This window comes from Calliphora vicina, chromosome 4, assembly GCF_958450345.1.
Source record: "Calliphora vicina chromosome 4, idCalVici1.1, whole genome shotgun sequence".
NCBI classification, from domain to species: Eukaryota; Metazoa; Arthropoda; class Insecta; order Diptera; family Calliphoridae; genus Calliphora; species Calliphora vicina.
This window is the reverse complement of record NC_088783.1, coordinates 80,045,554-80,061,049: the sequence shown is the minus strand read 5'-3', so window position 1 is coordinate 80,061,049 and position 15,496 is coordinate 80,045,554. Positions and strand designations below refer to the sequence as shown.

The following is a 15,496-nucleotide window of genomic DNA, read 5'->3' as shown; positions in this document are numbered from 1 at the left end:
GTATAGGCTGCCTAAGGCAGAGTATATTAGTAGCCTAGACTTGAAGGACGCCTTTTGGCAAATACCTCTCGACAAATCATCGAAAGATAAAACGGCATTTACTGTTCCTGGCCGCCCCTTGTATCATTTCAAGGTCATGCCTTTTGGGCTTTGTAACGCGCCCCAAACTATGTCGCGGTTAATGGATAAGGTGGTACCAGCGGTACTAAGAACAGAAGTGTTCGTTTATCTGGATGATTTGTTGATTGTGTCTGATACATTCGAGCGACATTTACATGTATTGCGGGAAATAGCTCGACAATTTCGTACTACCGGACTGACCTTAAATGTTGAAAAGTAAAAGTTTTGCGTACGTGAAGTCCGTTACCTTGGCCATATAGTTGGGGACGGAGTGATTCGCACAGATCCAGATAAAATTTCGGCCATTTTAGATTTCCCACAACCGAGATCTGTTAGACAAGTCAGACGGTTTTTAGGTATGTCCGGATGGTATCGAAAGTTCATCAGAAACTATGCCTCTATCACTGCTCCTTTAACAGATTTGTTGAAAATACATCGTAAATTTGTTTGGAGCGAAATGGCCCAACAAGCTTTTGAAGAGTTAAAGACGATCTTGACAACCACACCAGTGTTGCACAGTCCTGACTTCGCAAAACCTTTTAATATACATTGCGATGCAAGCAACACTGGAAATGCGGAGGGTGATGAGATTCCGATCGCTTTTATGTCGAAGAAACTTAACCAAGCCCAACGTAACTATTCTGTAACCGAACAAGAATGCTTAGCTGCGATGTTAAGCATAAAAAAATTCAGAGCTTATGTGGAAGGGCATGAGTTCACTGTCATCACGGACCATGCGTCTTTGAAGTGGCTCATGTCCCAAACAGATTTAAGTTCTAGGTTGGCAAGATGGGCTTTAAAACTTCAAGGGTTTACTTTCAAAATAGAACATCGTAAAGGTAGTCGTAATATAGTCCCTGATACGCTTTCGAGAGCCAACACGGAAGATTTGTCCGAGATCCTAGGATTAGAACTGTCCGTTTTAGAAGATACCGGGGTGTTCGTAGATTTGAATTCGAGTCACTTTCAAGGACCAGACTACACTGAACTAATAAACAGAGTTAAGGAAAATATTGATCAAACTCCGGACTTAAAGATACTTGACGGATTTTTGTATAGAAGAATGGAACACTGTTCTGGAGATAAAGTACAGGACGATCTGGCCTGGAAATTATGGATACCCAAAGAATTAACAAAAGACGTTCTTCAAAAAGCACATGATGGTCCCCTTTCTGCTCACAGCGGTATTAACAAAACGTTAGAACGGATTCGACGATTTTATTTTTGGCCAAATTTAGTAAACGATGTCAAAGAGCATATCAACTCATGCGATACGTGTAAAAGTACAAAATATCCAAATTACATTATGCGACCTCCCATGGGTAAAACTTCAGAGACTTTTAGGTTTTTTCAAAAATTGTATGTGGATTTTCTAGGTCCATATCCTCGCTCCAAATCGGGTAACGTAGGAATTTTTATTGTAATGGATCACTTTTCAAAGTTTTGTTTCTTAAAACCAATTAAGAAATTTACAACCGACGTTGTAGTTAAATATCTTGAGCAAGATCTTTTTCATACTTTTGGCACTCCTGAGGTTATAGTGTCAGATAATGGCTCACAATTTAAATCGAATCAATTCAATAAATTACTACAAAATTACGGCATTAATCATGTTTATACGGCAATATATTCGCCCCAATCCAATGCTTCTGAACGTGTCAATCGTTCAGTACTTTCTGCGATAAGGGCGTACATAAAACATGACCAAACTAATTGGGATGAATACCTCAGCAGTATCAGTTGTGCATTGCGTTCAGCAATGCACCAAACAGTTACATGCTACCAAACAGTTACATGCTACAAAATTCATTAGAAAAATTCAAGTTAGCTTGAAAAATAAATTTCTCTATAGACAGTCATTTAAATCTACCTTTTTTAACGAACAAAAATACAAATATGATTCAAACTTACATACCTTGAGGTTAAAAAATGATAATTAATTTGATAAATTAATCTAATAGGTCGTAAAATACCACTTCAAACAATGAATATGTCTACACAGAATTTGAAGAATTTTTTCCAAAAAACTAATTTGATAGCGTACTATGATGATGTTTTTGCAATAAACAAAGAAAATTTATTAGCGTTAAGCAAGGTAGAAATAGTACAATCATATATGCGATATTAATTACATATTGTTAAAACTTAATTTTTAGACCAATTGCGCACTAGATTGGACATTTGGTCCACTGTGCACATCCTTCTACACCGCAAGGAGCCTGTCGCACAGTGGAATATTGTTGGTGATTTTCGGAACAAAAATCTGTAACTTTTGAATGGATAATTTTTTGTTAAATAGGTGGAACTTTAGGCTTTAATATGTATTTGCCATCACAAAGATCGAATCATAATAAAAAAAGTTATGGAAGGTTTTTTGAGTTTTTTTTTTTAAAAGTGAGATGTAAATACAAGCAAAAGAGGAGTTTCTTTCTGACTTTACTATGTATTTACCTTTTTCTTCTTGTTTGAAGTATTGTAAATAATAAGATATTTTTTACACACTTAAAAATATTTTATTAAGTTTCAACTTAAGTACTATTTACACGAATCTTAGTCTAATATAGTAGGCATGTGTACGCGATCTTACGCTTAGAATCTTATCTTTGATGTTTACAATTTCTTTATCATAACATGGACATATGTGAATGAATAGGATAACATAAACATTACCACACGGACCAGTGTGAATGACAAGGGTTGGTTTTTTCTTATCTAAGTAATGCACACATGCGTATAAGTACATAAAAAGGTCATAAATTTAGTTTTACAATTATATTATTTCTAAAGTATTTATATTGATAAAAGTAGAATATTAAAAAGAAATATCATGTTCAACTACACTTGAACATTCTGCGGGGGGGGCAAAAGTTATAACAGAAATTTGTCTTAATTTAATTAATCTTTTTATATATAATATAATAAGTATTATAATAACTACTATAACTAACAATAAAGAGGTGTGACCTGATAGATGATGAAATGAGATACTTCTAAGCTCGATATTCTGCTTCTTCAGCTCATCAACATGACTCTTCAATTGATCTATTTCTTTGTCGTGATTCACAAACATGTTACCCAGCGGTTTTAAAATTTTATTTTCTTCTACATTGGCATCCCTGGTTAAAAATGATTGGAATTGGCTGCTAAGTTTATCATGCATCTTGTGGACTGCCACCAAAGTTACCTCATCAATGCGTGCAGAACAATCTTCCTTTAAATTTAGAATTCCTTGCTGTGGTAAGTCCATTATCATTTGCTGCTGATTTGAGCACTTTATATGTGCTGATGTATTTTTAAAAATCTTAAAAAGCCAATTGCCTTTCGTATGTAGCTCGCTCCAGAAAGGAATTTTATCAATTTCATCATATTTACAATTGAACGTGGCATGTGGCTTTAGTGGTGATAATTCACATTCGTTATTGGCAGCATCAATCCATGGGAAATTTTCTTCGCATACTATTTCATTGCCCAAGGTTCTTTTACATTCGTTAAGCACCGCATCAGTTAAGAAATGAAACGAGTCTATTTCATAGTTGTAAACTATGTACGAAGCTTTCATTCTCGCCATCAATGCTACACCATCTTGGACAAATGGAATAGGTATAATTTTGTAGATTTGAGATGACTGCCTGTTGAATAGCGGAATTTTAAGATCAATAACAAGCTGGCTTCCCACAAATACTCCAGTACCGGATAAAAGATGCCAAATTTCTTTTAATTCTGTACCACTGTTCTTTCCTGGTAGCATAAATTTTTCAGGAATCAATTCTCGGATTTTTGTGATTTCGGCTTGCAGCTGTTGTGGACTTATTAATACTGGATGAATCTTTCCATGGTTAACGCTAAGAAGTAAATCAATTGCTTCCTTTTGAATTTCGTTACATTCGTCGACTAGGTCGTGGAGCTGCTTGGTAATCATGAAGAATCTTATTGACTCTCTATACACAAAATGTCGTTCCATCATAGTAGAGCTAATGTTATCCATTTTAGCCTTCATCTCGGAAAAATTAAGGTTAACTTCTTCAGTAGTTCTTTTCAGTAGGTTCACTGTGGAGTCCACCACTGAAGTTTGTTTTTTGGATAATGCTTTCAGATCATTCTGATTAGCTAACAGGTTCTGCATATTATTCTCTAAGCTTTCTCGGTCGTCTTCGTCCATCAAGCCAAATAATACATGGTGTAGAGATCCTATAAACTTTAAGGGTGCATCTCGTCTCTTGCGTATTTTATTGCTGAGAAATAATTTATTATTTGTTTCCAGCTTATTCACTTAATACTCCATATTTCTTATAACAGACCAACACTGATCTTTGAATGTATCTAATTTAGGGCATATTTCTTTGGAATGATTTAATAATTCCGCTGCTCTGCTTAGAACTTCAAAATACGGATGCATTTCGTAATATATTACAAGATTCCATGATGACGAAACTACATTTATTTGGTTAATAGTATCCAAATATATTGCTGTGTTGGGTTTAATCTCTCGCACCATCGTCACATTTGCAGCTCTGGTAGTAAAAACCATGCACATGCTTAGCAAAGTTAACAGCATTAGTGATGTACTTTTATTTGATGATGATACAACTCTTGTAACATTTGATGCTGATTCTGTTGGGTTGATATCCTGTTGCTTCTCTCCACATGTCTTCCGATGTTCTAATGGACACAGCTTATGTATTGGCCTTTTCAATAGTCCATTCTTTGTTTTTAAAGTAACAACTCTTACAATATCATCCTTTCCTGGATGAATATCAATAATTCTCCCCAATGGCCATCGTGCTGGATGTGTATCCTCGTTCTTAATGATTACGACTTGCCCTTTTTCTAAGTTGTCATATAACTTCTTCCATTTGGACCTTTGTTGCAAGGAACTCAGGTACTCACTTTTCCATTTTCTCAAGAAATGATTTTTAAGCTTTTGTAAAAGCTTCCATCTGTCTAAACAGGTAATTTTTTGGTCATCATTCTTTTCTGGATACTCCATCATAGGACGACCAATTAGAAAATGACCTGTATTATTATCCAGCTGATGTAGTGGCCTTAAATTTAAAACTGCTTCGATTTGTGATAATAGGGTACTTAATTCCTCGAAAGTTAATCGATTTTCACCTATGACTCGTTTCAGATGATATTTTGTTGATTTGACAGCAGCTTCCCAAATTCCTCCAAAGTGAGGACTTGCCGGGGGAATAAAGTGCCACTGTATTTTATCTTCTTCTAATAAAGGTGCAACTGTAGAGTTATTCTTAAGCGCGGCGACAAATTCTTTGTCTAGTTGTCGAGCAGCGCCTATGAAATTTGTACCATTGTCAGAATACATGTGATTGCTTTTGCCTCTTCTGGCAAAAAATCTCTTTAAAGCCGCAAGAAAAGCATCTGTGGTCAAACTGCTAACAGCTTCGAGATGAACAGCTTTTGTCGACATACATGTAAATACGGTGATATATCCTTTGAAGGATTTTTGACCCCGTCCATTGGAACATTTAATTTGGATGGGTCCAGCATAATCTATGCCACAATGAGCAAAAGGCTGAGAAACGTTTACTCTATAAGAAGGAAGTAAACCCATTAACTGGTGATGTTGCTCCTGTTTGTATCGAATGCATTTAACGCAGCTTCGAATGCATTTCTTGATCCTGTTTTTTAGATCTATAATCCAGAAATTTCTTCTGATTATATTTTCAACCAGTCTGTTGCCCTGGGGAAGTGTCATTTTATGTGTTTCACTTACAATTGAATCTGCTAACGGTGATTTCTCTATGATTATCGGATGTTTCCTGTTGTATGCCATACTCGAAAATTCCAATCGACCTCCAACTCTAATTACACCATGTTCGTCTAAGAAAGGATTAAGCGATGCCATTCTACTACGGTGATCTACTGCATTATTGTTTTTTATTTGTAATAATTCGTTTGCCAGGTATACCTCCTGATGGACTTTTATTATGATAACTTCGGCTTTATTTAATTCTTGCACTGTTAAATAAGTAGGGAAGTTTCTATTTCCTTTCATTTTCTCTACGAATCTAATCACGTAAGCAAATATTCTTTTCATCTTCCTAAAAGATGAGATTCTGCTTACAACATCATGAAAGTATGACGTCTTCGATATCTTCGTCACTGCAACCACCTTGACATCAGGCTCTTCTGATGGCCAATTATTTTTATCTTTTTTGAGCCATTCCGGACCACACCACCAAAGGGAACAGCTTTCAAGTTTTTCTGGATTAATGCCTCTTGATCCGATATCAGCTGGATTTTCTTTAGATTTTACATAGCCCCATTTCACATTTGGCAAACATTGATTTATTTCGGAAACTCTTGTTCTTATGAATTTCTCTTTGCTATTAGGCTTTCTTATCCATGATAATGTGATCATAGAATCACTCCATGCATAAATGTCTGCACCAGCGTTGATTTTGTACTTGATTTTATGCAATAATCTCGCTAACAGATGCGCTGCACACAATTCCAATTTAGGCAGAGTCTTCTTGTTTTTTATGGGGTTTACTTTGCTTTTTGCGGCTACTATTGTAATTGTTGAGCCAACTTTTGCATAAACCACAGCAGCATAAGCCTTTTCAGATGCATCTGCAAACCCATGCAATTGTAATGGTGTCCCGTTTGATCGTTGAATCCATCGATTTATTTTTATGTTTGTCAGCGCTGGCAAGTTTTGAACAAACGATTTCCAAGTTTTACTGAGATCTTTATCCAATGGTTCATCCCAGTCTGATTGCAATTTCCACAAATGTTGTATAAACAATTTTGCCGTTACCGTAATCGGTGTTAACCATCCTAATGGATCGAATATCCTTGCGATACGTGATAACACAATCCGTTTCGTAATTTTAAGATCATCCTCGATTTGCATGTCGAATGTAAAATTATCCGTCTTAGGGTTCCATTGCAAACCCAATGTTTTCAAACATGCATCTTCTTGTATGTTTAGCACCTCATTATTTTCAAAGTTGTCAGTTTTTATTATCTGACCATTGTTGGATATCCATTTACGCAAATGAAACCCAAATTTATCTAAGTGGTTGGATATTGCTTCTCGTATCTTCTTACAATCTTGGATTGTATCTGCTCCAGTTAGTAAATCGTCCATGTAAAAGTCTTCTTTTATTCTGCTAGAAATCTCTTCATCTTTACAATGATTGGCAATTTCAATTAATGTTCTAATTGCCAAAAAGGGTGCTGAACTGGTACCATACGTTACAGTTGTTAATTTGTATTGTTCAATTGGATTGCTTGGATTCTTCCTCCACAAAACATATTGGTATTCTTGATCAGGTGTATCAATTTTTATTTGGCGAAACATTTTCTCCACATCAGAAGATATTACATATTTCCATGACCTCCATTTCGTAATGATGTCAAATATATCTTTTTGTAGCTTGGGACCTACTTGCAATATGTCGTTTAAGCTTTTACCGTTGGTAGTTTTGGAAGAAGCATCGAATACCACTCTTACTTTTGTAGTTAAGCTACTTTCTCGTACTACCGCTTGATGAGGTAAGTAGTATTTAACATTACAGCTTTGATCTACTTTCTTCATATGGCCCATTGATAGCAATTCTTCCATTATTTTGCAGTATTCGTTATTTAGTAATGGATTTTCTTTTAGCCGCCTCTAGACTCATCAATCGAGCCATCGCCCTCTTGTAAGAATCGCCAAGCTCGCAATCTTCTAAAAATGGTAGTCTTACGATAAATTTACCATCTTCATCTCTTCTTGTTGTTTCAGAATATAGTTTTAGGCATTTATCTTCCTCGTCTGGGGAATTTTCCTCCTCTATTTCCTCGATTTCCCAGAACCTTTCAATGTTGGTAGTAGCTACTGATTTTGTATTGCTTTTATGGTTTACTCGGATCACGCCAGATAGAATCCAACCCAACTTAGTGTTTTGCCCAAGAATTTTCTCTTCACGATGTACACCGTCTTCCAATATTTGCGAGAATAAGTCGGCACCAATAACAATATCAATTCTATCTGCTTTGTTGAAATTGGGATCTGCTAAATTGAAGTTTTTCCATTTTTGCACATCATAATTAAATGATACATCGGGATGAGTTGCCACTAATTTTGGTAATATTAATGCCTCTGCTGTTATCATCTCGTTGCTTAGAAATCTCGGATGTATTTCTAAGTTTATTTTTGCTTTTGCAACTCCTACCACTGTTTGTCCCAGGCCTTGTAGTTTAACCTCAGTTTTCTTCCTGGGTAATTGGAGGATTTGTGCTGCTTCTTCGCTTATAGAGGTTATCTGCGAACCTTGATCAATTAAAGCCCGTAATGTTATATATTCTAGATGTAAGGATTTTACCCGCACTTGGGCTGTAGCTAGCAATACGCTGCTCAATGTGTTCGTGCTCATCGTTGAATTAACTCGCTGCTTTTCAAAATGAATAAGTGTATGATGATACAACCCACATTTTTGACATTTGCTTTCACTTAAACATTTTTTGTCTGTTTTGTGCTTAAGGCAATTGTAGCACAAGTTTTTAGATTTTACCCATGAATGTCTTTCTGTAACAGTCAGCTCCAAAAATTTTTTGCATGAGTAGATTTCGTGACCTGGTTTTTTACAAAAATAACAACTGCGTTTTTCTGTAAACAGTGATGTAGATCTGATGTTTTGTTTGCTAAAGTTGTATTGTTGTTTTTTAGTTGTTGAGGCTTCTAACGCTTGGTAATGCTGCTCGAGAAACTCCATCACATCTCTTAGCTCCTGGATCTCCCTTGATTTTTTTGTGTTCTGCTCATATAGAAGCAGACTTTCCTTATCCAATTTTCGAATAACAATTCTGGCAATTATTGGATCAGCGTCTCCCAAATTGATGTTCATGGCTTTCAGTGCATGTATGCACTCTATTGTTGTATCTAAAGAGTTTTTAAGCTGGACGATGAAGCACTATTAATACTTGGCTGATCTAATATTTTAATATTTTGTCCACTAATTTTGTGAACAAAACTCTTTTGTTTCCATATCTTTGGGTTAATATCTCCCAAGCTGCATTGTAATTGTTACCAGTTATAGCCAAGTGTTGTATTAATTTTAATGCCTCTCCTTTTAAATTTGTTTTTAAATAATACAATTTCTCGACGTCAGCTAATTTCGTATTTTCATCGACTAATTTTTTAAATAAATCGTGGAAGGAGCTCCATTCTTCATCTTTTCCATTAAAATATGGAATTTCGATGCTTTTCAAAGCAAGTGGTTTGGAGTTGTCACTTCGAAACTTTGAAAACTTCTTCATCAATTCTTTCGCTCTGACTTCATACAACTTGTCGATTTTTTCAAATTCTTCTTCGACTTGTTGTGCCATTAAAAATTTTATGGATAAGTCCGTTTGGAGTTGTCTTATATCTTCAATTTGTCTCTCCCAAGATGACACCGTCTTTTCTAGCTCAAATGAACTATCTGCATCCTGTTCATCCTCGAGGGCTTCTCTTAATTTAGATATTTTACGTCTAAACTGATGCAACAATGCGCTTTCTTTTGTAGTAGTATCCTCCTCTTATTGAATTATTTTGGGGTTTTCTGTCGATATCTCTTTCGGCGCCTGTAGTTTTATAAACATTTGCTGCAAATACTGTTGTTGCTGTCGCTGAAATTCTTCCTGCTGTTGCTGTATTTGTTTCTGCATTTGCTGGAACATTTCCTGCATGTTGCTTTGTTTTCCTTCCTGAACTTCTTCTGGTTCTGACTTTAATTTCTCCAAGGCGTTTATAGCTGTTTGTACCATTGTTTTGGTACTTTCAAAGACCTTATCTTTGAAGTATTGGTCATCATTGACCCCATGGGCTTCCAATTTTGCATTGTTTAATTGGAATTCTTCCCATTTGTTTTGAAGGCTCTTTTTCGTCTCCTCAATGGCAGCCTTCCTCACCAGCTTTCCTTTTATCTTATCGGAAATTTGAGTGATTTCTTTCAGTATTTGCATTTTTGAAAGTTTTTTTTTTTTTTTTGAAGATTTGTGTTTTAGTTTGTTTTTGTTTTTTAATTTTTTTTTTTTTTTTTTTAAATTTTGCTGGTTCACTCTCTTCGAAGGACCAAAATGTTTGAAGTATTGTAAATAATAAGATATTTTTTACACACTTAAAAATATTTTATTAAGTTTCAACTTAAGTACTATTTACACGAATCTTAGTCTCATGTGTACGTGATCTTACGCTTAGAATCTTATCTTTGATGTTTACAATTTCTTTATCATAACATGGACATATGTGAATGAATAGGATAACATAAACATTACCACACGGACCAGTGTGAATGACAATGGTTGGTTTTTTCTTATCTAAGTAATGCACACATGCGTATAAGTACATAAAAAGGTCATAAATTTAGTTTTACAATTATATTATTTCTAAAGTATTTATATTGATAAAAGTAGAATATTAAAAAGAAATATCATGTTCACTACACTTGAACACTTCTTTTATTTATAAGTTTTGTCACAAGAATGCAATACTTTGTCTACTTTTTTTGTTTGATTTATTTTTATTTTTTTCACAATTTTTTTTTTATTTTGTTAACAGATTTAGGGCCGTTATAACAATTTGCCGTTATAGTTAAAGGTAACTTTAACTATAACGGCTAGTTGTAATAATGGCCCTTAATATGTTTTATATCATTGAATGAGTTTTACTAATTTTTGAACGAAAAAAATTTAAATTAATAATAATAATTTGTTTGTGTTAAATTTAATTATCGATGAATTCATTGATTTAGTTTTAATTCAAAATTTAAGTTAAAGTTTACACTTTTTACAAAAAAACATTAACACTAATCGTTCGTAATTCTTTTTTTTTTTCTTGTAAATTTGGATTAGTTTGTTCTTTTCATGATTGTTTTATTTCTTTAAAGTTATGACACTTTCAATTATGATGTTTTTTTATATAAACTTTATCCTTCAATGATAACACCGGTCGACACGACTTTTGGGTCTGACTTCTAAACGTAATTTTTTAGTTTCCTTTATGTTACAAATAAAGGGAAAAATATTCTTTTTTGTCAAAGTTTGTTTATGTGGAAATAAGACCAACTTTCGATATTTAAGAATAATGACTGTTTTCTCAAAATTTATAATTATACGTTACAAAGAAAAACAATTTTGCTGAACTTCATAGTACTTTTAACCCTTGTTACGCGTCGTTTCCGAAAGAATAACAAAAATTATTGAATATTCGTCTTGACAGGAATGTGTTTATTTTCTAAAGAAAAGAACTTGGTTAAAGGCAAGTTTTGGTGTTTGACTAGCTCAGTGGTCTGTACTGTTCTTAACCCGATTTCATGACGCAAACATATAATACACTCTCTTGCCTTAATATACCACAGAGTGTATTTAAAAATAAAATATTTCAACAATTAAAACTTCAAATCTATTGGTGCAAGATATTAAGCACATTGGGGTACAATTTTCCCACCCTTCTGACTATAATTATGTCAGACGCCTTGACAGAATTCATATACCCTTAATTTTACTTCTGTCCCTAAAAAGATGACATATTACCTACTTACAAAAGCAACCATTTGACTGGTCTATCCTTCCCTTTTTAAATAAATTAAGATTGCATATTTTTAAATTTTAAGAATACAAATTAGTGTAATATTTATTGAGAAAAGAAAATAAGAAAAAAAAAAAAATGATCATAATAAAAACAAAAGATACTCATTCATTGATAAAAACAAAATAAACATGAATGAAGTTGAAGAAAATAACAAATTTAAGAAAATAATAAAAGTAAAGTGAATGTGGACAAGGTAGAATCGGACTATCGGACAAATAAATGAGAAATACTTATATTAAGCTATTGATAAATAATTACAAAAAAAATATAATGTGTTACAATTTTACTCACAACCAAAATTATGATGTTTCATTTTAATATGTTCCGATCGGAGGGCCCAGCAATCAAATCATACTGATGAAGTTGTTGTTGTTGTTGTTGTTGCTTTAAAAAGAACTTAGTTTTTTGCAATTAGAGTGTTTATATTATTAGAGAAAAAAATAAAGTATAAAGTAAAATAAAGATTCTTTAGTTTACACTAGAAAAACTTAGTTAGTAAATTTAAATTTAAGTTTAAGATATTTAAAAGTATTAAATCATTTTAATTTTAATTTTAATTTTAAATTAATTGTTTTAATTTGATAGTTTTAATTCATTTGTATGTTAATTAGTGTTAGGTTTTAATTTAAGTTTCACGTTTGATTTTTTTATATGTTTTTAATTGTTTTGTAATACTTTTAAATACCTTTTACATATTGTTGTAATTTGATGTTTTTTTGATTTTAGAATTTAGATTTAGGTTTTAATGATTAACAAGAGTATTATTTTAATAATTAATTTAATTCATGTTTATTTTTAAAATTAATTATTTAATTTAGTTATAATTATTGTGCAATATTAAGATATATTAAGTTTTAGAAATAGTCTGATTATTTATATTATATAATTTTGTAACAATTGTTTTAAATTTTAATTTCACATTAGATTTAGTGTTTAAATGTGTTTTAAGGCAAAGAATTTGATTTTTAGGTTAAATATTAGTTTTGATTATGTAACATATTTGTAGTTGTGTAGAAATATTAATACATATTCTTTTAATAAGAAATTTCAATTAAATGTGGTTAAGGTAGTATTTTAAAATTTTATATTAGAATTTCTAAATTATTTCAGTTTTGGAAAATTTTGGTATTTAAATGAATTTTTAAAGGAATAATTTATACGTGATTGTGTGTACTTTTCGGGAACGATATTTGTTACGTGGTAAATCTGTTCACATGTAGAGAATTAGAACTCACTTTCAATGATTTGAAGTTCACGTGGAAACTTAGCGGTTCTTGTCTGAATGAAGTTCTTGTATTGAAAATGAAGTTTTGGTTTGAAATCAACCTCTTGGGGTTTTCCAAAAAGCTGTGGGTCGAGGAAAATTCCACGACCAAATTTCAATAGATTTCCTTTAAGGAATAAAAAGATCTGTTTTAGAATTTACACTTGTTTTATTGGCACTAACTCTTACCTTCTATTTTATCAATTATTTGTATTTCACTTGAAATTTGTTTAAAAATTTGCTTTTTATAAAATATAGTGACTTTTAATTAGTTTTAGTAAATTAATTTTCTTGTTTTGGTTTTTTTGTAGAAAATGTCTTTAATTTAAGCAAGATTATTAAAAAAAAACTTTAGGATTTAAATTTAATTTGACCAGCATAGACTTATTGTCACTACGTTCACTTTAATAATGAAATTTAAAATTGGTGTAAGATCATTAAGTGCGTTTTTTTTTTAATTATGTATTGTGCAGTAAGAAAAACAAAATAGAATAGATATCAAACATTAGATGGTACATACGTGCGAAAAGGACAAAACAAATTTAAACTTGTAAAACAGAATTATTACCATATATGGTAATGAATTTGGCGATCTTAATGAGCGCAATTTAAATGTTACAAACATATGTACATACATGTGTATACGTACTGATCGAGTGGGAGAGTCAAAAGGGATTGACAACTGAAAACAAAATTATAGCATGAGAGAAGGTAATAGTAACGCCAACAACCTTCATTTATTTATCTGTTTAACAGTGTGTTTCAGAAGAAAATTTGCAGTGAAAATCTTTTAATATGAGAAATGAGAAATTAAAACAAAAATCGCAACAAAACTGCTTCGAACTAATAATATAATTATTTTTAGGACGAACGGTAAAACGATTTTTCCTATTTGAAGATGTGTTAGAAAGCTATTTTTGTTATTCTTTAGGGTACGTGGGGCACGATCCACGAAAGCCGGGTAAAATTTTTAAGTTTTCAAATCAGAAGAATGAAATTTACCAATGTATTTACCTTTAAGATCTTCTACGCCATATAAGTTATTTCCAATCTTTTCTCTTATTTTGCACTTCAAAAACTTTGGCATAAATTTTCTATTTATCCTTTTCGACATATTACTAAGTACGTGGTTTTTCCTAAAAACAATTTGACCTAATTTAAAATCTATTGGTCTGCTTCGCAAATTATAGTTTTTACTTGATTTTTCATGAGCAATATCTAAATTCTTTCTAATTTGCTCCCTAATTTTTGTCAACTTGTCAACGTTGTTCTGAATACTAACATCTTCGCCAGACATACATCCAAGTTTCTCTAAAATTTTATATGTCGAGCCATGTAACACCATATTCTGACCGAACATTGCATAGTACGGAGAACATTTGATTGAGGAATGGTAGTCACTCCTTAGAATGGATAGAATTTGGGGAATATATTTATCCCATTCACCATGTTCTTTATGGTCTCTCAGAAAACATCTTATTTTTGTTACAATTTCGCGATTAGCTCGCTCGGATGCGTTTGAGTGAGGTGCATAATACCCAGTTGTAATGTGCTTTATTTCAAATAGTTTAAAAAAATTGGACATTTCCTTTGAAATAAATTGTTTTCCGTTGTCGCTATGGACATACCTTGGAACACCAAACATTGGGAACAATTCAGTTTGAAAAAATAATATAATATTTGAAGTTGTAGCTGTTTTAAGCGGTTTGAGGAACAAAAATTTTGTCATATGATCAAGGCAAATGAAAATTGTGGTGTTTTTTGCTTTCGTCAATGGGTAGGGACCCAGAAAGTCACAATATATCCTTTCAAAAGGCCTATTTGTCAACATTTGGTTACCCATTAAAGGTCTTGTGATCTGGTTTGTCGACTTTATACTTTTGCAAATATCGCATTTTTGAACAAAGGACTTTACGTCCTGAACCATTGTCGGCCAAAAGTATTTTTGACGAATTCTAGACAAGGTTTTAAGAAAGCCTCCGTGACATGATGTTTTCGAATCATGAGCAGTTTTAATAACTTGTTGGATAAGGGATTTTGGGATCCAAAGTCTCCACAACTCTTCCTCATCTTCTTCACCACCTTGTCTAAACTTTACCCGTTTAAAGATAAGATTATCAGATATTTTTAAATCAGGCAAAAATTCCTTTTTCTCCGCTACAGTTCTCTTAAGCTCCTCATATTCTTCAGTATTGAAATCTGGTGCTAATAAGTCTACTTCATAAGCCTCATCTGATACAAATACCTCATCAACGTCTAGTCTCGATAGACAGTCTGGTACTACATTCAAACGTCCTTTTCTATGTTCGATAACGAAATCATATCTTTGGAGCTGAAGGCTCCAACGGGCCAGTCGTCCGCTCAAATCTTTTTGCGACATGAGCCACTTAAGAGAGGAGTGATCCGTTAAAATACGAAAAGGGAGACCCTCAATGTATGGGCGAAACTTTTTTACACAAACTACAGCCGCCAGACATTCTAATTCTGTAACAGTATAGTTACTTTGCGACTTATTTAATTTTTGTGAGACG

The 15,496-nt window shown here is 32.9% G+C and overlaps 2 protein-coding genes across 2 annotated transcripts; both read right to left on the bottom strand.

The window, feature by feature from the left end:
* Window positions 1-6,149: 6,149 nt before the first annotated feature.
* Window positions 6,150-7,711, bottom strand: LOC135958519 (uncharacterized). Its single transcript, XM_065509423.1, has 2 exons — window positions 6,254-7,711; window positions 6,150-6,182 (listed from the first exon to the last, which is right to left on the bottom strand). Exons 1-2 carry the CDS (start codon window positions 7,709-7,711, stop codon window positions 6,150-6,152), a joined length of 1,491 nt encoding a protein of 496 aa, XP_065365495.1.
* Window positions 7,712-7,727: 16 nt separating this feature from the next.
* Window positions 7,728-8,504, bottom strand: LOC135958518 (uncharacterized). Its single transcript, XM_065509422.1, has one exon. The coding sequence runs from the start codon at window positions 8,502-8,504 to the stop codon at window positions 7,728-7,730; it is 777 nt and encodes a 258-aa protein (XP_065365494.1).
* Window positions 8,505-15,496: the final 6,992 nt, after the last annotated feature.

Excerpts from the sequence above, each read along its gene's own strand:
- LOC135958519 (XM_065509423.1), bottom strand. The coding sequence starts at position 7,711 with ATGGAAGAATTGCTATCAATGGGCCATATGAAGAAAGTAGATCAAAGC. Across the intron at positions 6,183-6,253 it reads CAGAAGAGCCTGATGTCAAG|GAAGATGAAAAGAATATTTG; the intron begins GTGGTTGCAGTG and ends CTCATCTTTTAG.
- LOC135958518 (XM_065509422.1), bottom strand. The coding sequence starts at position 8,504 with ATGAGCACGAACACATTGAGCAGCGTATTGCTAGCTACAGCCCAAGTG.